The sequence below is a fragment of the Ascaphus truei genome, chromosome 13, assembly GCF_040206685.1.
Source record: "Ascaphus truei isolate aAscTru1 chromosome 13, aAscTru1.hap1, whole genome shotgun sequence".
Lineage (NCBI taxonomy): Eukaryota > Metazoa > Chordata > Amphibia > Anura > Ascaphidae > Ascaphus > Ascaphus truei.
Genome location: NC_134495.1, coordinates 9,921,022 through 9,947,076, shown reverse-complemented (window position 1 = coordinate 9,947,076; position 26,055 = coordinate 9,921,022). Strand labels below are relative to the sequence as shown.

Below are 26,055 nucleotides of genomic sequence, written 5' to 3'. Positions count from 1 at the left end.
TTAAGCCCACCTCCCCAGCAGTGCAAGATCTTTGCAACCCTTCCCTGTGATAATTTGTTGTGAATATTCCCAGCAGTGTGAGCTGCAAACTGTAACAATAGCTAATATTACCTTAGAAATATAAGGATACATTGTAGCTGTTGAGTAAGGCCGCGCTTAAAGTGCCGGTGACGTTGTGTCACAATAAATGCATTGCCGCCGTCACGCGCGCTTAAAGTAAACGCGGCGGAGCGACGGTTTGGCCGCGATCGCCGGAAGTCATCTGTATTTGATTTCCCAGCGACCGCCGCCTGACGTCACCGGCGCTATATGCGCAGCCTTACACTCACTGAAGCAGCCATTATGCTAGGCACACAATCAGGATTGTTACAGATTTATAACAGGAGCAGCAAACGATTGCCAGCTTAAGTAAGAATGTACAATTATACATTGTCCCATACAGAAAAGTGGGAAAAAAGGGGAATCTAGTATTGCCGCTTTAAACTTTAGACATAAGGCAAATACAGAGGGAGAGTGTCTAAACCAGATCTAAACCCAAACAGAGTTCACACCGGAGCACTCCCAGTGGTCACCAAATATAAAACATAACACCTACAGCAATCCAGCTGTATAAAAACTCATATAATAAGGTCATGCGATGCAAAGTACCGGTGGTGAGACAGCTGTTTGGGAGTAAAGAAAAGGCAAAAACTACAGCTGGATAAACCTGGGTTAGAGGTGACAAAGAATGGCCAGACAGAGAGGGGGGGGGCGCAGTGGTTTTTATCTGCCCTTAAACTCCATGTCTCTAATCAATCTAATGAAGGTGTACGGTTAGCCTGTCAAACCCAATCCACAATCGACCAGTACATTAAGCGACAAAGACTTAGGTGGTTTGGCCACGTCTGCCGTATGGACATCACCAGATTACCATACCAGCGCCTCAACACCAATAGGCTGGAAAGTGGACCCAAATGCTCCAAAGAAAACGTGGTTGAACCAGGTGGCGCAAGATCTCAAACCGCTCCACTTCACAGTAGCCGAAGCTCAAAAAGCCGCCCTAAATCCAGATCAATGGCGCGGAATCACTAGAGACGTACTGAACATCCCGCCGCTGGCCTCCACTCGCTCCTTTACCTTATATAAGGTGAAGCAATGTCCTTTACAGAGTATATACCATATGTCTCCAATCACTTAAACCACACTATATAAGGATAGTTAAAAGTATCTCACACACGTGGCTTGCCAGAAAATGACGTGTATTTACAACACTTGCCAATGTTTGCATTGACTTATTCACTTTGACACTAAGAGGGACTGACCCTTTAAACCAGGGGTGAGCTGACTCCAGCCCTCAGGGGCCACCAACAGGCAGGTTATCAGGATACCGCTGCTTCGGCACAGGTGGCACAGGTGGCTCAGTCAATGACTGCCCCCCCTGTGCTGAAGCAGGGGTTGCCCGAGAACCTGACTGCTGGTGGCCCCTTGAGGACTGGAGCTGGCTCACCCCTGGTTTAAACAGCATAAGTAAGGGAGGCTGCGCAGAGCCAGCTCTGCCCGGGTGTGTCACAGGGCCCCAGGGTCTCTCATGGGCTGGTGGGGGGGGGGTCCCGATGCCTGGAGGACAGCTGTGCCCCCCCCCCGTGGTGGTCATCCCATCAGGAAACAGCTGGACACGACATACAGTATACACACATGGATACAGATGTCACACGAGTCCTACAAGTGGGTGAAATAAAGATGGCCGCTACCGCTCAGGTCTGACCTCCCTCCTCCCTAGTGTTTCGCGCGTTACGCGGTTCCGAAATCCTCACCTCCGGTACCGAGCGTTCCTCCGCCACCGGCCTGCCCCTCACTTCCGGGTGCTGGGGTGAGGGCACGTCACTTCCTGTACGATGGACGGGCGGAAACTACAACCCCCAGGATGCCGTGCGCACCGGGGCACGTGACGTGCTGGTGTGTGAGTGCAAGATGGCGGCGCCCGGGGGCTCAGACAGTGAAAGCAGCGGCGAGCTAGAGCGGTTCCGGGAGGCGACCTGGGAGCCAACGTGTGGGTGAAGGGCCGGGGGGTGTGGGTGAAGGGCCGGGGGGTGTGGGGTGAAGGGGGCCGGGGGGTGTGCCTGAGGCTGTCAGGCTCTCACACCGGGTGTCTGCGGGTGTCAGACTCTCACACCGGGTGTCTGCGGGTGTCAGGCTCTCACACCGGGTGTCTCCGGGGTTGTGTCAGGCTCTCACACCGGGTGTCTCCGGGGTTGTGTCAGGCTCACACCGGGTGTCTCTCTCTCAGGTGCGGGCAGGTCTGTGCAGCGAGCCCCGGTGCCCGCCGGTCTCACGAGGTGTTCGGTAAGTGAGGGAGGGGGTGGGGGGGAGAGAGTGGGTAACTGGAGTCTGGTTCTTTCTCCTCTACATCCCATGCGTGTCCCTTGCAGGGTCCGGCCGGACGGCCACGAGCTGCAGACCACCCCGGAGTTCCGCTCACATGTGGCAAGAAACTCGCTGCCATCCTGGACAGGTAACATCCCTGGGCAGGGGTGCCAGGCTGGAGGCAGATCTGCACCCTGCGATCACCCCCCCCCCCCTCATGAGCCAGGCTGCGTGTAGCTCTACACACTGCGATCACCCCCCATGTGCCAGGCTGCATGTAGCTCTACACCCTGCGCGCCCCCCCCCCCATGTGCCAGGCTGCGTGTAGCTCTACACCCTGCGCTCCCCCCATATGCCAGGCTGCGTGTAGCTCTATACCCTGCGCTCCCCCCATGTGCCAGGCTGCGTGTAGCTCTACACCCTGCGTGTGTCCCCCCATGTGCCAGGCTGCGTGTAGCTCTATACCCTGCGCTCCCCCCATGTGCCAGGCTGCGTGTAGCTCTACACCCTGCGTGTGTCCCCCCATGTGCCAGGCTGCGTGTAGCTCTACACCCTGCGTCCCCCCCATGTGCCAGGCTGCGTGTAGCTCTACACCCTGCGTCCCCCCCATGTGCCAGGCTGCGTGTAGATCTACACCCTGCGTGTGTCCCCCTTGTGCCAGGCTGCATGTAGTTCTACACCTTGCGTCCCCCCCCATGTGCCAGGCTGCGTGTAACTCTACACCCTGCGTCCCCCCCCCCATGTGCCAGGCTGCGTATAGATCTACACCCTGTAGCTCTCCCCGTGCCTTCCATGTGCCAGGCTGCGTGTAGCTCTACACCCTGCGCTCCCCCCATGTGCCAGGCTGCGTGTAGCTCTACACCCTGCGATCACCCCCCGGTGTCAGTGCCAGGCCGCACTCATCTCAATCTGTGTTTTTAGTTCAGAGAGTTTTTGTTTCCCACCAGCTGTATCAGAGAAACTCCGGGAAGCGGCCCCCCACAGAGAGGGCCTGAAACCCCCACTGTCCAAGAGGATGAGGGTGAGTGTTATACACACAAGCCCAAACATGGCTGGGGGATTATTAGATATATACAACTTCCTCCTGGTGCTGCCCCCTGCTGGGGGGGGTGTAGGATCTTACATCCCTTCCTAGTGCTGCCCCTGCTGGGGGTGCAGGGGTTATACACCCCTTCCCAGTTGCCTCATCTCTCCTGTATTTCACAGGTTTCCGCTTGTTCTGCACGTCTGTTCCTGGTGACTCTGGGACTGTGACACCACCTCCTAAGTCCAGGCGCAAAGCGGCTTCATGCAGGTGAGGCGACTGCATGTCCTTATCTCAGGCTGCGGCCAGGCGGAGGGCGGGAGGAGAATCTCAGTGGGTATGCAGTGTGAGTTAACCCCCTGACACTTTGTCACGCAGAGGTTCAGCTGAGTAAAAACCTGGAGTTCCTACGTGTGTTATGTAATGTATGCGGTTAAGGAGTTGTCCATCCTGTTAGACATACAATCCCAGCCCCACAGCAGAGTATATTTACACGTGTAATTGTGCGAGTGTGAGTGACCTCACATATACAACATATTACATCACTGTTTAGTTGAGGTCACTTTCCCAGTAGCGCTCCAGTTGGTACAATTACATACAGTATATAAACCTGTATAATACCGTGGGTCTGGGTTTGGAGTTTGCTGAGATTGTGTATGTCTAACTGTAATTTATTTGGGAGGTCTTCGTTTAAACTCGCCCACCCCAACTCTATTTAATGAGCAGGCCCCAGCACACGCAGGTAATCGTAGTATCCTCGAGCTTTCTTCCCCCGGGAGGAAAGTGGTGATGATCTTTGCTGCGCGTGCGTGTATTTCCCACTTCCCCCGCCATTTCTTAGGGCACTTCTGGGTTTTTTCTCTTACCGCACTGTAGCTCACACACGGCACATAAGGGGCTCCTCATTTTCAACCCCCCAGGCTTGCATACATGTCATACATCACATGCTGTTGGCTATATGAGGGGAGCTCAACTTCAGTCCTCAAGCCCCCATAACAGGTCAGGTGTTCAGGATATCCCTGCTTCAGCACAGGTGGCTCAGTCGACTGAGCCTCTGACTGAGCCACCTGTGCTGAAGCTGGGATTTGACTGAGCCACCTGTGCTGAAGCTGGGATTTGATTGAGCCACTTGTGCTGAAGCTGGGATTTGATTAAGCCACTTGTGCTGAAGCTGGGATTTGACTGAGCCACCTGTGCTGACGCTGGGATTTGACTGAGCCACCTGTGCTGAAGCTGGGATTTGACTGAGCCACTTGTGCTGACGCTGGGATATCCTTGAGGACTGGAGTTGAGCCCCTGCTCTATATATAGTTACAGGGTTACATAGTTACATACAGGATTACATAGTTACATAGTAGATGGGGTTGAAAGAAGACGTACGTCCATCAAGTTCAACCTATGCTAAATTTAGACAACAGATACTTTATCCTATATCTATACGTATTGATCCAGAGGAAGGCAAACACAAACCCCCGTGACACATTATCCAATGATATCTCATAAGGGGAAAAATAAATTCCTTCCTGACTCCATATCATTGTTTAGTTCCCTCCTTTCTCTATGCAGTGGAGGGAATACAAAAGACACTGTATACAATTGGCAGTGTAGGCCTTGCTGATAAGGATAACCGTAACGTGGTCACAGCTGAAATGACCCGTACTTATGAGAAGAGAAACATATAGTGATGAAATTTGTCCTATTGGATGTGTTGGGGCCGCTGTGTTCACTGTTGTGTGTTTGTGACAGTGAGGACAGCGAGGAGGAGAACCTTCGGTGCCGGGAGGCGGCTGTGTCTGCTGCCGACATCCTCAGGCACAGTGCACTGCAGCCGGAGCACGGGGGGACGTGTGACATCCGACCCCGCAAAAAGAAACGGAAGCGGAGAAAGGCAGAGAATGGGGCTGAGGGGGGTCTGGATGGGGGAGCTGCTGCATCCGGACTCTGGGGGAAATGAACTGCATGTGGCAGGATAAAAGGAACAGGGTGGTGGATTTGGGATTTTGTGAAGAACTGGGGAACTGTTCAGAGGTAAATTGGAACCTCCCCCCCCCCCCCCCCCCCCCCCCCCCTTTGAAAGACCTCCCCTCCGGCTGGGGGAAGAGACGCCTGCCACCTCTCCCAGGACTGTGCCTGCCACCTCTCCCAGGACTGTGCCTGCCACCTCTCCCATTACTGTGCCTGCCACCTCTCCCAGGACTGTGCCTGCCAGCTTGTGGTCTGAGAGCAGCGTTTAACACACACACACATACACACACACACTTGTATATATATATTTTTTATACTGAAACAGTAAAAGGTTACAAGTCTTTCGTAGTATCAGCTGTTACCAAGTGTCCTGCCTGCGCTCTGTATATACAGTGTCCTCACTGGCCACCTTCTGTGGCTCTGTATATAGTGTCCTCCTCGGCGCCACACTGTATATACTGTGCCGTCCTTGGCCACGCTCTGTATATGTACCGTGTCCTCCTCGGCCACGCTCTGTATATACCGTGCCCTCTTCAGCCACGTTCTGTGGCTCTGTATATTCCCTGTTCTTGGCCACATTCTGTATATGTAACGTGTCCTCCTCGGGCACGCTCTGTATATACCGTGTCCTCCTCAGCCATGCTCTGTATATACCGTGCCCTCCTCCGCCACGTTCTGTGGCTCTATACATGTACCGTGTCCTCGGCCACGCTCTATATACCATGTGCTGGGTTCAGCTTATTGTCAATATGAATGTCTCCGGTGGCAGTTGATTAACATCCGTGTCCCTTGAATGCACCGCCAACCTCTGTGGCCGGACCACACTCCCTCCGGGGAGTCGCCCCTCCATTTACCCAGTGTCCCTGTGAGTCCAGGAGATGTCACTAGGTGCTGGGGCACCGATGTCACTGTGAGGACGATGCCATCGTGGTGGATATAAAACTGTCGATGGTGCTGTGTGCAGGGGACAGGAGGTGACTATGGCTCTCTGGGGTGCTGGCATTCTGGTAATGTCCCAAGCTGGCCGAGGACACTGCGGGGGGGTGAATATCACATTGTCAGTGCGCCGGCCCACCCTCCTATCTCACTCCTCCGGTTCTCTCCCCCCCCCCCCCCCCAATCCTTCCTTCCCCTTTATCTCAGGTACTCCACGTGATCCCCTCATCCCAACGTCGGTCACTCCCTCTGCCCCCCTTCTTACCAGCCGGGCTGGGGGAGAGCTGGTGGCTTGGCGGGAGGTGCAGGATACTGGAGTCCTGGAGATGGGAGTCGCCATGCGCCCCGGGGTGTGGGTGGAGAATCTGGGGGAGAGGGTAACATGGTCATGTTCTTCTCACACGTTAAATAAGTTATGGTGGGTAAAAAAAAAAAGTGACCATCCCTCCATCATACAGCAAATACAAATATCCCTTGTGAGCACATCCACACGTCTACAACCCTGCCTTTCCCCATTCTCTTAGCATACACTGCAGCAAGGGATTCTGGGTAACGCTATGCACATGAGCACACAATTGTATCCTGTTATATCAGGTTATAACGTCCTATCCAGTCTGAGGTATAAAAAAAAATATATGATATAGTGGTTTTAGAAAAACAAGGTTAAAGGAAAGCCATTCTGGATCTTCGGTGCTGAGACTTTTAGGGTTCACAGGAGGGTTTTGCTCGAGGGGACACCGTGTTTACAAACCAAAATGTTATCAGTGTGGGCACAGTGTGACCTGTTAAATAATAATTCCACTTATTACAGCATTTATTCAGAGAGATTCCAATACTTCAGAAGATGGCTGACCAGCAGACAGTTTATTCTCACAACGTTACATACAGGTGAAAGTTCAATCAATGGTGATACGTGTGCTCAGACGCACTGATAGAGAAACTCGCATGCTGCTGGTGTTACATGCAGAGAGGGGTCTTGGTGAGAGCGAGGGGTCTTAGAGAAGAGAGAGAGTCGTGCAGAGTGCAGCTATATTTATTGATCACTAACTCCGCCCCCTTTCTCCTCGTGGCGTCTTCAGGCAAAGAAACGCCAAACTACTTCAGCCTCACATTTCCCACAAGGCCCTGAAATTCTATCCTTAAACCGACCTCCCACATCTGTTATGGAAACCTGCACTAGCATTCAGGTATTTTGGCTACATATGAATACTACATCCTACGACATTCTCATGCAATTGTCTGGATATAAGTTCCCCTTCATAGATTTTAATATAATAAATGGATCTCTGACCCCCTCCCTACCCCTGAAGATAGATCTCAGGGGGATAGGTTTCCCAGGTGCCTGGTCAACTAATCCGTGTTGATTCTGACTCCTCACCTGTTTGCTGGGGGTCAAGCTGGTCAGTGACCCCAGATTGGTTGTGTCTGTGATGACCATGGTCTGAGGGAAGAAACCAGCTGATGCATACTGAGCGACCTCTGACTTGTGGCCATAGAAAGCTGAGGAGGCGAAGAGAGGAGTCAACTCTGGAGGAAGGACATGCCCTGACCGTCCATTCCCCTCTCACTGTCCTTACCATCCGTCCATTCCCCCCCCTCCCTCCCCCTCTCCTTACCATGTGGACTCTGCAGCTGAGCCATGGTTGCCATAAAGGGGCTCTGTGTCATGTGACCCTGGACCTGCTGCATGATTGGTTGCTGGTGTGAGTGGTGCAGTTGCTGGGAGAACTGGACAGGCTGCAGGGTGGTCAGGCTGCTGCCCATGCTGTTAATGACGGGGACGCTCTGAGCCTGTGATGTGAGGCCTGGAACACACAACGGGCACATGGTTAACACAGGCAGACTGCCCCTTCCTGCGGATCATCAGCTCCTGCAAAGAGGCAGGGTCCTGCAACTCCCCCAAACGCGTCCAACTCTCCTAAATTACATGAATTAAAGGGGGAGCCCCTGTGTCTGCTTGTCACCCCTCCCCCCCGCTGCCCCAAATCAGGGGAAATAGAAAAGAAGCCCTGTGTGGCCCCCACATTCCACCTACAATTGAGGAAGAGCTATGAGACATTGCAGTAGCCAGGACATCCCCCCAAAGGAGCAGATCAGAGCTTTAGGACGGTGCCAGCTTTACATACGTCAGTTCTGCCCCCAACCCACAACCCAGAGCTGCTCTCCCCCCCCTCATTACCAATCACCAGCGTTGAGGAGCCTGAGCTGCTGAACGCCGGTCCCAGCGATGCGTCTGTACCGATCGTCATGACACTGGGGAGTGAGGCCATGATCAGGTTCTGTGTCTGGCTGAGCGGGTGCTGCCCGTGGTCCAGGCTATGCAGAGCAGTCAGGGTGCTGACCGGAGGAAGGGAGCCGCCCGGCGCTGGGACCATCTTGCTGTCGCTCATCAGGCTGTGGCTTGGCTCCAGGCCAGGCGACGACAGGCAGCTTTGAATGGTGACCATGGAACCGGCGGCCCCTCGCTCAATGGAGTGGTCCTGAACGTATCTGAGCCCTGCGGGGAGAGGAAGAGATTGGGTGTGTAAGGTCACCGGAGGCCAGAGGAAGAGATTGGGTGTGTAAGGTCACCGGAGGCCAGAGGAAGAGATTGGGTGTGTCAGGTCACCGGAGGCCAGAGGAAGAGATTGGGTGTGTCAGGTCACCGGAGGCCAGAGGAAGAGATTGGGTGTGTCAGGTCACCGGAGGCCAGAGGAAGAGATTGGGGAGTGGTACGTACAGACCCCACTTACCATGTCCCTTGGCAGGGGGGAGGTCAAGGGATGAGAGGGAAGGCACTGAGCTCTGCTGACCACTGTACGTGTCCATTGCCAGCTTGTGCCGGAATGCCTCCTCCTTGCGCCTGTTGGCGAACCAGTTATAGACACGCACTTCTGTCACCAGGTTCGAGCCCAGCCCCTGCGCCTGTGATGGGGAGACCCCTCTCTGCAGACACTCGGCTCTGCGGTCAAAGAGAGAGGGTGGTCAGGACCTGACACATGGAGTTGACCTCTGCAGAGCATTGCTCCCTGCCCGGGAATGATATTAGCCCCTGCTATGTCTGTGGCACGTTCAAATGATGCATGAGCAAAGCAGCGTGCAGCATCCGGGGAACGTTACCGGATTTATATCGGGGGCATCTTGGGTTTTTTATTTGCATTACACCCTAATCATTAAGCCCTTATCCCAGATCCAAATCACGCAAAAGTCTCTCTCTTGTTGACGCATTTGGGTTCTGTCTGCGCAGTTTGCATTTCTCCCGGATATCCACCGCCAGAAATCTCGCCTCGGCAAAAGCGAAGTCTGCAAATAAATCCAGCACCGGCCCCTATTTCCCCTACCCGAGGGAGGCAAGATTTCGGACCGGCATTGCAGCGAATGCTGGCGAAAAAGCCAAATGAGATGGCAAACCGGTCACATCTGATGCAAAGGTATATATTCTTTAATGAATATGGTAAAACCGCCAGATCAAATTCCACGACCCCGGTGGTTTTCCACGGGCGGTATTGGAGTGTGAATGAACAGGCCGCGCTGTTTCTCCGCTGCACCCCTGCAATCATAATGGAGTTTTGTTGTGTTTCTGGTGGTCTAGGTGCATGATGGACAGGGCTCGACAAATGCACTCGCCCACTCGCCTGGGGCGAGTGTATTTTGCCAGGTGTCGAGTTTTAACGGCGGCGGGCGGCGCGGCATCTCCCAATAGCGTCATGTTGTCATGGCAACATGGGGTCATTTGACACCACGCAGCCATTTTCACACGAGTTGCAGGGGGAAAACGCAGAATAATCTGAAAGCGTTGTTATGAGAAGTGAGTCTAGCTGAACTCCCCTGGTTTTCTCCAGCTGGGATGGTGGCTGAATGTGTTCCCCCGATAGGGTTTGTCCAGCACAGAAATGTGCCAGACCTTCACTCGTGCTGGCGGTGTACTCAGCTCTTTGCGCAGTACAAACGTGACCACAGAATAACAACGATTGACCAGACATCATCAAGAGATGCAGGGGGTCCCCTGGTACATTGAGCGATATCCCGATGGCCATAGAATGCTGATTTATACTTGAAGCCAAGTAACAAATACATTGTGCTTACTAATAACTGGTATTGCTATTACCCATGTGTGCACTCATGGCTGAAATCGACAACCCGAATCAATCTTTTGGATAAGTAATTTTCTTGTCACAACTACCCCCTTGATGCCCCCACCTCTCCTGTTGCCCTCCCCCTCCCTACCTGTTGCCCTCCCTCTCCCTAACTGTTGCCCCCCCCCGATTCCCACCTGTTTCCCCCCTCTCCCTACATTTTGCCCCCTCCCCACCTGTTGCCCCCCCCCTCCCTAACTGTTGCTTCCCCTCTCCCTGTTGCCCCCTCCGCACATGTTGCTCCCCCCTACCTGTTGCCCTCCCTCTCCCTAACTGTTGCCCCCCCCCCGATTCCCACCTGTTTCCCCCCTCTCCCTACATTTTGCCCCCTCCCCACCTGTTGCCCCCCCCCCTCCCTAACTGTTGCTTCCCCTCTCCCTGTTGCCCCCTCCGCACATGTTGCTCCCCCCTACCTGTTGCCCTCCCTCTCCCTAACTGTTGCCCTCCCCCCCCATTCCTACCTGTTTCCCCCCTCTCCCTACATTTTGCCCCCTCCCCACCTGTTGCCCCCCCCCCTCCCTAACTGTTGCTTCCCCTCTCCCTGTTGCCCCCTCCCCACCTGTTGCCCCCCCCCCTACCTGTTACACTCCTCCACCAACGCCTCGCGCTCCTCCTTGCTGGGGTTCTTCTGCCTCTCGTAGGCCTGGAACAGGATGTGCTGCGAGGCCGGGCCCCACTTGAAGCGGTTCCGTCTGCCCTTCTTGCTCGGCGCCTCGTCACAGGACAGGTCGTCTGTCACCAGCGCCTGCCCTGCGTGTGTGAATTCTGTCACCATGGAAACAGACAGTGAGGGCCTGGGGGGGGGAGGGGGACACCCCGTGGGACGTGGTTGTGACTGGCGGGGGGGGAGGGGGACACCCCGTGGGACGTGGTTGTGACTGGCGGTGGCCATGCCCACGAGGCTGCGCGTATAGCGCCGGCGACGTCACGCTGCGGTTGCTGGAAAAAATCAAATGTACTTGACTTCCAACGACCGCGACCAATCCGTCGCTCCGACACATCGCGCTTACTATAACCGCACGCGACGGCTTCAATACCTTTGTTTTGAAGCGACGTCGCGTCGCTGTCACTATAAGCGCAGCCTGAGGGGGAGAGGTTGCACTAGCGACCCCCAGACACCCCCCCAGCCCAGAGCCTGTGCTATCCCCCCATACTCACGCTTGGCGATCTCTCGCTGCTTGCCCACGTACCAGGCGTACAGAGACGCCCGCTTCTGGGTCTTCATTGGGGTGCCCTTGTTGAGGTGCTGGGAGAGGTGGGACTGGTTCAGCCCCGTGGTGTCCACCACTTCTCGCTGGGGGATGTTGTGCTGCTGCAGGTACGACTTCACCAGCTTAGCCACGTGCCAGGAGTCCTCCCTGCAACACCGAGGGAGGGGGCACGCAGGGTCAGCGGGGCACAGGGAGGGGGCACGCAGGGTCAGCGGGGCACAGGGAGGGGACACGCAGGGTCAGCGGGGCACAGGGAAGGGACACGCAGGGTCAGCGGGGCACAGGGAGGGGACACGCAGGGTCAGCGGGGCACAGGGAGGGGGCACGCAGGGTCAGCGGGGCACAGGGAGGGGGCACGCAGGGTCAGCGGGGCACAGGGAGGGGACACGCAGGGTCAGCGGGGCACAGGGAGAAAACACGCTGGGTCAGCGGGGCACAGGGAGGGGGCACGCAGGGTCAGCGGGGCACAGGGAGGGGGCATGCAGGGTCAGCGGGGCACAGGGAGGGGACACGCAGGGTCAGCGGGGCACAGGGAGGGGGCACGCAGGGTCAGCGGGGCACAGGGAGGGGGCACGCAGGGTCAGCGGGGCACAGGGAGGGGACACGCAGGGTCAGCGGGGCACAGGGAGGGGGCACGCAGGGTCAGCGGGGCACAGGGAGGGGGCACGCAGGGTCAGCGGGGCACAGGGAGGGGACACGCAGGGTCAGCGGGGCACAGGGAGGGGGCACGCAGGGTCAGAGGGACACAGGGAGGAGACACGCAGGGTCAGCGGGGCACAGGGAGGGGGCACGCAGGGTCAGCGGGGCACAGGGAGGGGGCACGCAGGGTCAGCGGGGCACAGGGAGGGGGCACGCAGGGTCAGCGGGGCACAGGGAGGGGACACGCAGGGTCAGCGGGGCACAGGGAAGGGACACGCAGGGTCAGCGGGACACAGGGAGGGGACACGCAGGGTCAGCGGGGCACAGGGAGGGGACACGCAGGGTCAGCGGGGCACAGGGAGGGGGCACGCAGGGTCAGCGGGGCACAGGGAGGGGGCACGCAGGGTCAGCGGGGCACAGGGAGGGGGCACGCAGGGTCAGCGGGGCACAGGGAGGGGACACGCAGGGTCAGCGGGGCACAGGGAGGGGGCACGCAGGGTCAGCGGGGCACAGGGAGGGGGCACGCAGGGTCAGCGGGGCACAGGGAGGGGGCACGCAGGGTCAGCGGGGCACAGGGAGGGGACACGCAGGGTCAGCGGGGCACAGGGAGGGGGCACGCAGGGTCAGCGGGGCACAGGGAGGGGGCACGCAGGGTCAGCGGGGCACAGGGAGGGGACACGCAGGGTCAGCGGGGCACAGGGAGGGGACACGCAGGGTCAGCGGGGCACAGGGAGGGGGCACGCAGGGTCAGCGGGGCACAGGGAGGAGACACGCAGGGTCAGCGGGGCACAGGGAGTGGACACGCAGGGTCAGCGGGGCACAGGGAGGGGACACGAAGGGTCAGCGGGGCACAGGGAGGTGACACGCAGGGTCAGCGGGGCACAGGGAGGTGACACGCAGGGTCAGCGGGGCACAGGGAGGGGACACTCAGGGTCAGCGGGGCACAGGGAGGGGACACGCAGGGTCAGCGGGGCACAAGGAGAAAACACGCAGGGTCAGCGGGGCACAGGGAGGGGACACGCAGGGTCAGCGGGGCACAGGGAGGGGACACGCAGGGTCAGCGGGGCACAGGGAGGGGACACGCAGGGTCAGCAGGGCACAGGGAGGGGACACAAAGGGTCAGCGGGGCACAGGGAGGTGACACGCAGGGTCAGCGGGGCGAAGGGAGGTGACACGCAGGGTCAGCGGGGCACAGGGAGGGGGCACGCAGGGTCAGCGGGGCACAGGGAGGGGACACAAAGGGTCAGCGGGGCACAGGGATTGGACACGCAGGGTCAGCGGGGCACAGGGAGGGGACACGCAGAGTCAGCGGGGCACAGGGAAGGGACACGTAGGGTCAGCGGGGCACAGGGAGGGGACACGCAGGGTCAGCGGGGCACAGGAAGGGGACACGCAGGGTCAGCGGGGCACAGGGAGGGGACACGCAGGGTCAGCGGGGCACAGGCAGGGGACACGCAGGGTCAGCGGGGCACAGAGAGGGGACACGCAGGGTCAGCGGGGCACAGAGAGGGGACACGCAGGGTCAGCGGGGCACAGGGAGGGGACACGCAGGGTCAGCGGGGCACAGGGAGGGGACACGCAGGGTCAGCGGGGCGCAGGGAGGGGATACGCAGGGTCAGCGGGGCACAAGGAGGGAACACGCAGAGTCAGCGGGGCACAGGGAGGGGTCAGTGGGGCACAGGGAGCGGGCACGCAGGGTCAGGAGGGGACACGCAGGGTCAGCGGGGCACAAGGAGGGAACACGCAGGGTCAGCGGGGCACAGGGAGGGGTCAGTGGGGCACAGGGAGGGGGCACACAGGGTCAGGAGGGGACACACAGGGTCAGTGGGGCACAGGGGGACATGCAGGGTCAGCAGGGCACTGGGAGGGGTTAGTGGGGCACAGGGGGACATGCAGGGTCAGCAGGGCACTGGGAGGGGGCACGCAGGGTCATCAAGACAAATGTTGTTGCACATGCGCAGTTGGCACTCACATGCGCACGAGCGGCCGGCAAGTGCATGCGCAGCCAGTGGCATAGAAAACCGCTACAGCACCCCAAAAAGTCGTGCCAGAGGCCTAAAAACTGGGACATCTGGTCACCCTACACACCGAGTCAGCGGGGCACAGGGAGATGGCACACAGGGTCAGCGGGGCACAGGGAGATGGCACACAGGGTCAGCGGGGCACAGGGAGGGGGCAAAGGGAGATGGCACACAGGGTTAGCGGGGCACGGGGAGGGGGCACAGGGTCAGCGGGGCATGGGGAGGGGGCACAGGGTCAGCGGGGCACAAGGAGGGGACACAGGGTCAGCGGGGCACAGGGAGATAATTCACTATAGGAGGAGTTATAGGGAATGGTTATATGGCGCAGTGGGTGGAGTTATACAGAGGGGTTATTTGGAGCAGAAGGAGGAGTTATAAGGAGCAGTTATATAGAGCAGTAATAGGGTCTGTAAGGAGGTTATATAGAGCAGTAATAGGGTCTGTAAGGAGGGTTATATAGAGCAGTAATAGGGTCTGTAAGGAGGGTTATATAGAGCAGTAATAGGGTCTGTAAGGAGGGTTATATAGAGCAGTAATAGGGTCTGTAAGGAGGGTTATATAGAGCAGTAATAGGGTCTGTAAGGAGGGTTATATAGAGCAGTAATAGGGTCTGTAAGGAGGGTTATATAGAGCAGTAATAGGGTCTGTAAGGAGGGTTATATAGAGCAGTAATAGGGTCTGTAAGGAGGGTTATATAGAGCAGTAATAGGGTCTGTAAGGGGGGTTATATAGAGTGGAGTTATACTGAGGATTTACATGGAGGAGATCTAGGGAACAGTTATATGGAATAACACCTCAGACCCTGTTCCATCCTTGGGGCTCTCTCTTGTATTTAGGATTTAGCCGTGTGTATCCCAAGCAGGTTTGAATTCCTTTACTGTATTAGCCCCTGCCACCTCTGCTGGGAGGCGGTTCTACTTACCCACCACCCTTTCAGCGAAGTACTCCCTCACATCTCCCCTGAGCTGCCACCCTGCAGCTTCACAGAACGGCCTCTAGTTCCGACTCTTCCCTTCCTCTGAGATCTGTTCACTTTGTTCAATCCCTTTATGTATTTGAAAGTTTTTATCATATCCCCTCCCCTCTATCCCCTGCACCCCCATGCCTGCTCTCCCCCCCTGCTCGCGCCCCCCCTCCCCTCTATCCCCTGCACCCCCATGCCTGCTCTCCCCCCCTGCTCGCGCCCCCCCTCCCCTCTATCCCCTGCACCCCCATGCCTGCTCTCCCCCCTGCTCGCGCCCCCCCTTCCCTCTATCCCCTGCACCCCCATGCCTGCTCTCCCCCCTGCTCGCGCCCCCCTCCCCTCTATCCCCTGCACCCCCATGCCTGCTCTCCCCCCTGCTCGCGCCCCCCCTCCCCTCTATCCCCTGCACCCCCATGCCTGCTCTCCCCCCCTGCTCGCGCGCCCCCCCTTCCCTCTATCCCCTGCTCTCCCCCCCCTGCTCGCGCCCCCCCTCCCCTCTATCCCCTGCACCCCCATGCCTGCTCTCCCCCCTGCTCGCGCCCCCCCTCCCCTCTATCCCCTGCACCCCCATGCCTGCTCTCCCCCCTGCTCGCGCCCCCCCTCCCCTCTATCCCCTGCACCCCCATGCCTGCTCTCCCCCCTGCTCGCGCCCCCCCTCCCCTCTATCCCCTGCACCCCCATGCCTGCTCTCCCCCCTGCTCGCGCCCCCCCCTTCCCTCTATCCCCTGCACCCCCATGCCTGCTCTCCCCCCTGCTCGCGCCCCCCCTCCCCTCTATCCCCTGCACCCCCATGCCTGCTCTCCCCCCTGCTTGCGCCCACCCTCCCCTCTATCCCCTGCACCCCCCTGCTCGCGCCCCCCCTTCCCTCTATCCCCTGCACCCCCATGTCTGCTCTCCCCCCCCTGCTCGCGCCCCCCCTCCCCTCTATCCCCTGCACCCCCATGCCTGCTCTCCCCCCTGCTCGCGCCCCCCCTCCCCTCTATCCCCTGCACCCCCATGCCTGCTCTCCCCCCCCCTGCACTCCCCCCCCTGCTCGCACCACCCCCCCCTCCCCCTGTCACCTTGTCTCCAGCGTCAAATGACGCCGCGGTAAGAGATACTTGCAGAGGCCTCTCGCGCTCCCCGGCATTTAATTGAAATGCTTTGAGGAAGAGCGCGGGGCCTCTGTAAGCGCCCCCCCCCCAGGTTGCGCCCCCCCCCCAGGTTGCGCCCCCCTGATCTAAACTGTACAATATTATAGAGGCGATCCAAGCACTTAAAAAATAACCCCAGGATTGAAGCAGGGGGTCCCCGGGGCTTAACTCATTCAGTTCCGCTCCAGGGACCCTCTGCTTCCAGAGATACTAACCTCTGAAGTGGGTGCCGGTATCTCTCTGCGTCACGTGGGCCAATAGGAAGCCACACCGGGTGACATCTGGGCTTCCTATTGGCTGCAGGACGCAGGAACCCTGCTACCCATTCGGAATGGCTACCTGCACTCCCTGTGGGGGTATGTCTCTCTGGAAGCAGGGGGTCCCCAGAGCTGAAATGAATGGGGTTCACTTCCGGACACCCCCTGCTTCAAACCTGTGGGGAAAAAAGAAATATACACCCTAACTTCCTGCTGCTAATACCTCTCCCTATACACCCCAACACCCCGCTGCTAATACCTCTCCCTATACACCCTAACTTCCTGCTGCTAATACCTCTTCCTATACACCCTAACATCCCGCTGCTAATACCTCTCCCTATACACCCTAACATCCCGCTGCTAATACCTCTCCCTATACACCCTAACACCCTCCTGCTAATACCTCTCCCTATACACCCAAACATCCCGCTGCTAATACCTCTCCCTATACACCCTAACATCCCGCTGCTAATACCTCTCCCTATACATCCTAACACCCTGCTGCTAATACCTCTCCCTATACACCCTAACACCCTGCTGCTAATACCTCTCCCTATACACCCTATCATCCCGCTGCTAATACCTCTCCCTATACACCCTAACATCCCGCTGCTAATACCTCTCCCTATACACCCTAACATTCCGCTGCTAATACCTTTCCCTATACACCCCAACATCCCGCTGCTAATACCTCTCCCTATACACCCTAACATCCTGCTGCTAATACCTCTCCCTATACACCCTAACTTCCTGCTGCTAATACCTCTCCCTATACACCCTAACACCCCGCTGCTAATACCTCTCCCTATACACCCTAACATCCTGCTGCTAATACCTCTCCCTATACACCCCAACACCCTGCTGCTAATACCTCTCCCTATACACCCTAACACCCCGCTGCTAATACCTCCCTATACACCCTAACACCCCGCTGCTAATACCTCTCCCTATACACCCTAACTTCCTGCTGCTAATACCTCTCCCTATACACCCTAACATCCCGCTGCTAATACCTCTCCCTATACACCCTAACACCCCGCTGCTAATACCTCTCCCTATACACCCTAACTTCCTGCTGCTAATACCTCTCCCTATACACCCTAACACCCCGCTGCTAATACCTCTCCCTATACATCCTAACACCCCGCTGCTAATACCTCTCCCTATACACCCTAACACCCCGCTGCTAATACCTCTCCCTATACACCCTAACACCCCGCTGCTAATACCTCTCCCTATACACCCTAACATCCCGCTGCTAATACTTCTCCCTATACACCCTAACTTCCTGCTGCTAATACCTCTCCCTATACACCCTAACACCCCGCTGCTAATACCTCTCCCTATACACCCTAAAACCCTGCTGCTAATACCTCTCCCTATACACCCTAACATCCCGCTGCTAATACCTCTCCCTATACACCCTAACACCCCGCTGCTAATACCTCTCCCTATACACCCTAACATCCCGCTGCTAATACCTCTCCCTATACACCCTAGCACCTTGCTGCTAATACCTCTCCCTATACACCCTAACATCCTGCTGCTAATACCTCTCCCTATACACCCTAACATCCCGCTGCTAATACCTCTCCCTATACACCCCGCTGCTAATACCTCTCCCTATACACCCTAACATCCCGCTGCTAATAACTCTCCCTATACACCCTAACTTCCTGCTGCTAATACCTCTCCCTATACACCCTAACACCCCGCTGCTAATACCTCTCCCTATACACCCTAACTTCCTGCTGCTAATACCTCTCCCTATACACCCTAACATCCCGCTGCTAATACCTCTCCCTATACACCCTAACACCCCGCTGCTAATACCTCTCCCTATACACCCTAACTTCCTGCTGCTAATACCTCTCCCTATACACCCTAACACCCCGCTGCTAATACCTCTCCCTATACATCCTAACACCCCGCTGCTAATACCTCTCCCTATACACCCTAACACCCCGCTGCTAATACCTCTCCCTATACACCCTAACACCCCGCTGCTAATACCTCTCCCTATACACCCTAACATCCCGCTGCTAATACTTCTCCCTATACACCCTAACTTCCTGCTGCTAATACCTCTCCCTATACACCCTAACACCCCGCTGCTAATACCTCTCCCTATACACCCTAAAACCCTGCTGCTAATACCTCTCCCTATACACCCTAACATCCCGCTGCTAATACCTCTCCCTATACACCCTAACACCCCGCTGCTAATACCTCTCCCTATACACCCTAACATCCCGCTGCTAATACCTCTCCCTATACACCCTAGCACCTTGCTGCTAATACCTCTCCCTATACACCCTAACATCCCGCTGCTAATACCTCTCCCTATACACCCTGCTGCTAATACCTCTCCCTATACACCCTAACATCCCGCTGCTAATACCTCTCCCTATACACCCTAGCACCTTGCTGCTAATACCTCTCCCTATACACCCTAACATCCCGCTGCTAATACCTCTCCCTATACACCCTAACATCCCGCTGCTAATACCTCTCCCTATACACCCTAACACCCCGCTGCTAATACCTCTCCCTATACACCCTAGCACCTTGCTGCTAATACCTCTCCCTATACACCCTAACATCCCGCTGCTAATATCTCTCCCTATACACCCTAACATCCCGCTGCTAATACCTCTCCCTATACACCCTAACACCCCGCTGCTAATACCTCTCCCTATACACCCTAACTCCCCGCTGCTAATACCTCTCCCTATACACCCTAACATCCTGCTGCTAATACCTCTCCTTATACACCCTAACATCCTGCTGCTTATACCTCTCCCTATACACCCTAACATCCCGCTGCTAATACCTCTCCCTATACACCCTAACTCCCCGCTGCTAATACCTCTCCCTATACACCCTAACATCCTGCTGCTTATACCTCTCCCTATACACCCTAACATCCTGCTGCTAATACCTCTCCCTATACACCCTAACATCCCGCTGCTAATACCTCTCCCTATAAACCAAACACCCCACTGCTAATACCTCTCCCTATACACCCTAACACCCCGCTGCTAATACCTCTCCCTATACACCCTAACATCCTGCTGCTAATACCTCTCCCTATACACACTAACATCCCGCTGCTAATACCTCTCCCTATACACCCTAACACCCCGCTGCTAATACCTCTCCCTATACACCCTAACACCCGCTGCTAATACCTCTCCCTATACACCCTAACATCCCACTGCTAATACCTCTCCCTATACACCCTAACATCCCGCTGCTAATACCTCTCCCTATACACCCTAACATCCTGCTGCTAATACCTCTCCCTATACACCCTAACACCCTGCTGCTAATACCTCTCCCTATACATCCTAACACCCTGCTGCTAATACCTCTCCCTATAAACCCTAACACCCTGCTGCTAATACCTCTCCCTATACACCCTAACATCCCGCTGCTAATACCTCTCCCTATACACCCTAACACCCCGCTGCTAATACCTCTCCCTATACACCCTAACATCCCGCTGCTAATACCTCTCCCTATACACCCTAACACCCTGCTGCTAATACCTCTCCCTATACACCCTAACACCTCTCCCTATACACCCTAACACCCTGCTGCTAATACCTCTCCCTATACACCCTAACACCTCTCCCTATACACCCTAACACCCTGCTGCTAATACCTCTCCCTATACACCCTAACACCTCTCCCTATACACCCTAACATCCCGCTGCTAATACCTCTCCCTATACACCCTAACACCCCGCTGCTAATACCTCTCCCTATACACCCTAACACCCGCTGCTAATACCTCTCCCTATACACCCTAACACCCCGCTGCTAATACCTCTCCCTATACACCCTAACATCCCGCTGCTAATACCTCTCCCTATACACCCTAACACCCTGCTGCTAATACCTCTCCCTATACACCCTAACACCTCTCCCTATACACCCTAACACCCTGCTGCTAATACCTCTCCCTATACACCCTAACACCTCTCCCTATACACCCTAACACCCTGCTGCTAATACCTCTCCCTATACACCCTAACACCTCTCCCTATACACCCTAACATCCCGCTGCTAATACCTCTCCCTATACACCCTAACACCCCGCTGCTAATACCTCTCCCTATACACCCTAACACCCGCTGCTAATACCTCTCCCTATACACCCTAACACCCTGCTGCTAATACCTCTCCCTATACACCCTAACATCCTGCTGCTAATACCTCTCCCTATACACCCTAACATCCCGCTGCTAATACCTCTCCCTATACACCCTAACACCCCGCTGCTAATACCTCTCCCTATACACCCTAACATCCCGCTGCTAATACCTCTCCCTATACACCCTAACACCCTGCTGCTAATACCTCTCCCTATACACCCTAACACCTCTCCCTATACACCCTAACACCCTGCTGCTAATACCTCTCCCTATACACCCTAACACCTCTCCCTATACACCCTAACACCCTGCTGCTAATACCTCTCCCTATACACCCTAACACCTCTCCCTATACACCCTAACACCCCGCTGCTAATACCTCTCCCTATACACCCTAACACCCGCTGCTAATACCTCTCCCTATACACCCTAACACCCTGCTGCTAATACCTCTCCCTATACACCCTAACATCCTGCTGCTAATACCTCTCCCTATACACCCTAACATCCCGCTGCTAATACCTCTCCCTATACACCCCAACACCCCGCTGCTAATACCTCTCCCTATACACCCTAACTTCCTGCTGCTAATACCTCTCCTTATACACCCCAACACCCCGCTGCTAATACCTCTCCCTATACACCCTAACATCCCGCTGCTAATACCTCTCCCTATACACCCTAACACCCTGCTGCTAATACCTCTCCCTATACACCCTAACATCCCGCTGCTAATACCTCTCCCTATACACCCTAACACCCCGCTGCTAATACCTCTCCCTATACACCCTAACACCCCGCTGCTAATACCTCTCCCTATACACCCTAACACCCCGCTGCTAATACCTCTCCCTATACACCCTAACACCCCGCTGCTAATACCTCTCCCTATACACCCTAACACCCCGCTGCTAATACCTCTCCCTATACACCCTAACACCCCGCTGCTAATACCTCTCCCTATACACCCTAACACCCCGCTGCTAATATCTCTCCCTATACACCCTAACATCCTGCTGATAATACCTCTCCCTATACACCCTAACATCCCGCTGCTAATACCTCCCTATACACCCTAACACCCCACTGCTAATACCTCTCCCTATACACCCTAACATCCTGCTGCTAATACCTCTCCCTATACACCCTAACACCCCGCTGCTAATACCTCTCCCTATACACCCTAACACCCCGCTGCTAATACCTCTCCCTATACACCCTAACACCCCGCTGCTAATACCTCTCCCTATACACCCTAACACCCCGCTGCTAATACCTCTCCCTATACACCCTAACATCCCGCTGCTAATACCTCTCCCTATACACCCTAACACCCTGCTGCTAATACCTCTCCCTATACACCCTAACACCTCTCCCTATACACCCTAACACCCTGCTGCTAATACCTCTCCCTATACACCCTAACACCTCTCCCTATACACCCTAACACCCTGCTGCTAATACCTCTCCCTATACACCCTAACACCTCTCCCTATACACCCTAACACCCTGCTGCTAATACCTCTCCCTATACACCCTAACACCTCTCCCTATACACCCTAACATCCCGCTGCTAATACCTCTCCCTATACACCCTAACACCCCGCTGCTAATACCTCTCCCTATACACCCTAACACCCGCTGCTAATACCTCTCCCTATACACCCTAACATCCCACTGCTAATACCTCTCCCTATACACCCTAACTTCCTGCTGCTAATACCTCTCCCTATACACCCTAACATCCTGCTGCTAATACCTCTCCCTATACACCCTAACTTCCTGCTGCTAATACCTCTCCCTATACATCCTAACACCTCTCCCTATACACCCTAACACCCTGCTGCTAATACCTCTCCCTATACACCCTAACACCTCTCCCTATACACCCTAACACCCTGCTGCTAATACCTCTCCCTATACACCCTAACACCTCTCCCTATACACCCTAACACCCTGCTGCTAATACCTCTCCTTATACACCCCAACACCCCGCTGCTAATACCTCTCCTTATACACCCCAACACCTCGCTGCTAATACCTCTCCCTATACATCCTAACACCCCGCTGCTAATACCTCTCCTTATACACCCCAACACCCCGCTGCTAATACCTCTCCCTATACACCCTAACACCCCGCTGCTTATACCTCTCCCTATACACCCTAACATCCTGCTGCTAATACCTCTCCCTATACACCCTAACAGCCCGCTGCTAATACCTCTCCCTATACACCCTAACACCCTGCTGCTAATACCTCTCCCTATACACCCTAACATCCCGCTGCTAATACCTCTCCCTATACACCCTAACATCCAGCTGCTAATACCTCTCCCTATACACCCTAACACCCCGCTGCTAATACCTCTCCCTATACATCCTAACACCCCGCTGCTAATACCTCTCCCTATACACCCTAACACCCGCTGCTAATACCTCTCCCTATACACCCTAACACCCGCTGCTAATACCTCTCCCTATACACCCTAACACCCCGCTGCTAATACCTCTCCCTATACACCCTAACATCCTGCTGCTAATACCTCTCCCTATACACCCTAACTTCCTGCTGCTAATACCTCTCCCTATACATCCTAACACCCCGCTGCTAATACCTCTCCTTATACACCCCAACACCCCGCTGCTAATACCTCTCCTTATACACCCCAACACCCCGCTGCTAATACCTCTCCCTATACATCCTAACACCCCGCTGCTAATACCTCTCCTTATACACCCTAACATCCTGCTGCTAATACCTCTCCCTATACACCCTAACTTCCTGCTGCTAATACCTCTCCCTATACATCCTAACACCCCGCTGCTAATACCTCTCCTTATACACCCCAACACCCCGCTGCTAATACCTCTCCTTATACACCCCAACACCCCGCTGCTAATACCTCTCCCTATACATCCTAACACCCCGCTGCTAATACCTCTCCTTATACACCCCAACACCCCGCTGCTAATACCTCTCCCTATACACCCTAACACCCCGCTGCTTATACCTCTCCCTATACACCCTAACATCCTGCTGCTAATACCTCTCCCTATACACCCTAACAGCCCGCTGCTAATACCTCTCCCTATACACCCTAACACCCCGCTGCTAATACCTCTCCCTATACACCCTAACGTCCCGCTGCTAATACCTCTCCCTATACACCCTAACATCCAGCTGCTAATACCTCTCCCTATACACCCTAACACCCCGCTGCTAATACCTCTCCCTATACATCCTAACACCCCGCTGCTAATACCTCTCCCTATACACCCTAACACCCCGCTGCTAATACCTCTCCCTATACACCCTAACACCCCGCTGCTAATACCTCTCCCTATACATCCTAACACCCCGCTGCTAATACCTGTCCCTATACACCCTAACACCCCGCTGCTAATACCTCTCCCTATACACCCTAACATCCTGCTGGCTTTCCCCATTGCTGCGTTACATTTCTCACCTACTTTAAGTCGGCCCAAATAATGTCTCCCTGGTCCCTTTCCTCTGTAGCAGGTGACATTAATGTGACATGAATCCTCTAGTCTGAGTTTTGTGACTTAAGTCACTTTTTGGCATTAAACTGTACCAGTAATTGCAGTTTCCGCTCTCTTGACCATTCCTCCAATCTACCTAAATCATCAGCAGTTGTGTCTACTCCCCTTTGGAGGATTAACCCTGGTGCAAATCTTGGTGTCAGTCTGCAAGAAGGCATATTGTCCCCTCCAGGCCACCTGTCATGTCACAAAGATATGAAAGGGCCCCGGTGTGGGGCAGGATTTAGGCATATCACATATTCCCACTAATGGCGGTAACACAACCTAGCACCCCAAATCCTTACTGATCCCTGTGCCTTAGCAGCCGATGAAGACTGTAAGCTCCTCGGGTAAAGGTGTTACTGTGGCTGTGTGCGGTGTGCTCGGTGTCGCACACACACACACACACACACACCTGTATGCACACAGGAGGAACCCCCTCCCCACACTGCCGGGTGACTCACACAGGCACAGATCCGAGCTTATCTCAGCACAAAGTCCAGGCTACGAGTAAACATTCGTCTGTTACTAACACGTAGTGCGACACGGGGGGGAGGGAAGGAGCAAATACAGGCCCACAGGGCAAGCCCCTGAGACTTACACAGGGGGTCCCACGCCAGAACCTGGGTACCAAGTTGGGGTGCAGTATGGGGCCAGTAATGGAGATGCTTAGTCTCCCAGTGAGGGCCACCGCTCCCCAATAAGCACACACCACTTGACAGTCCTGTGACACTGCCAGCCTCCTAAATCCGCCCCTGGTAACATTTTGCGACACGTCTTTAATACCGTGTGTTTTCCAGCCCTACGTCTCACCGTGTGGAGATTGTTGGTGGCGTGTAATGAAATGAGAGTAATGGTTATAATTACTGAGAGGTGCGTGAGCGTTACTCAGCACCTGCTGACGGGTCACACCCCGCTTCCTCTCTGCCCCTGCACCTGGCACCTTCTTGCCCCTCTGTATGTATAACTCTTGTGGCGAGCCTCCCCCTGGGAACAGCCACTGCCCCTCAAACCCTCTCTCCATCCTTAGAGGTCACCTGTAAGGGCGTTTTCACCTCCCTTTTGTTCCGTGGACAATAAGTAACCCAGTTAGTTAGTTATCAACCTCAGAGGAAACAAGAGGCTGGTTGATAATTTATAGCACCTCACCAAATTAAACCTAAAACAGCCAGCGCTTACTCAGTGTCCTGTTATTGGGCCTTGGGCGCAGGATTTTGCTGCTGTTAGCTGACCAGTGAAAGAACACATGAATTGGGCTGAACCTGTTACCGGGAGGCTGAGGTAAGGGGCGGCCGTGGGCGGCCATTATTAGATGGCAGTGCCCATTGGGGAAGGGGAGCTACCTAATTCCAAGCTGGAGAGGAGAGGTCATGCAGTCTCCACGGCTTCTGACTCGTGAGCGACCTTTAACCTCTGGCCTCCAAATTCCTGCTGTGCCCAGGGTGGACACTCACTGCTCTGCAATATGTTGAAGTACTAACCACGTACAGAGGCCTAGATCCACGAAAGTGTGCCACGCTTTAGCATTCACATGAGTAGGAGTAAAGGCGTGCGAAAGCTTTGCACCCTTTTGTGGATCTGAGCCAGAGGTTGCGCTGCAGTCTCAGTCCAGAGCAGCAGTGGAGAGGTTAATCATTAGAAGTTAATCATCACAAACAGGCAGAGGCCATTTGGTTTATAAATGCACAAATTATGGAGGACTTGGATAATTAGTAACCAGCTCAGGCCCCCTGAGACCCAGGGAACA

At 55.4% G+C, this 26,055-nt stretch overlaps 2 protein-coding genes and 1 long non-coding RNA gene across 4 annotated transcripts in view; 2 read left to right on the top strand and 1 right to left on the bottom strand.

The window, feature by feature from the left end:
- LIMK2 (LIM domain kinase 2) overlaps window positions 1-1,071 on the top strand; it is a 20,796-nt gene extending 19,725 nt beyond the window's left edge. Inside the window, 1 exon segment of the mRNA XM_075569222.1 lies at window positions 847-1,071. Coding sequence (XP_075425337.1) covers window positions 847-1,071 — 225 coding nt within the window.
- An 829-nt stretch (window positions 1,072-1,900) lies between these two features.
- LOC142464820 (uncharacterized) lies at window positions 1,901-5,673 on the top strand. The gene is made up of 5 exons (XR_012787725.1): window positions 1,901-2,029; window positions 2,409-2,491; window positions 3,291-3,364; window positions 3,550-3,637; window positions 5,114-5,673. It is a non-coding gene; the product is annotated as an uncharacterized LOC142464820 (long non-coding RNA).
- HNF1A (HNF1 homeobox A) overlaps window positions 5,627-26,055 on the bottom strand; it is a 22,804-nt gene continuing 2,375 nt past the window's right edge. For both annotated transcript variants that reach the window (XM_075568415.1, XM_075568414.1), the window contains exons 2-9: window positions 11,542-11,741; window positions 10,962-11,148; window positions 9,001-9,209; window positions 8,448-8,765; window positions 7,885-8,073; window positions 7,647-7,768; window positions 6,534-6,633; window positions 5,627-6,365 (exon numbers count right to left, since the gene is read on the bottom strand). In XM_075568415.1, coding sequence (XP_075424530.1) covers window positions 6,238-6,365; window positions 6,534-6,633; window positions 7,647-7,768; window positions 7,885-8,073; window positions 8,448-8,765; window positions 9,001-9,209; window positions 10,962-11,148; window positions 11,542-11,741 — 1,453 coding nt within the window. In that variant the 3' untranslated portion in view covers window positions 5,627-6,237. The remainder of the gene's footprint in view (window positions 6,366-6,533; window positions 6,634-7,646; window positions 7,769-7,884; window positions 8,074-8,447; window positions 8,766-9,000; window positions 9,210-10,961; window positions 11,149-11,541; window positions 11,742-26,055) is intronic.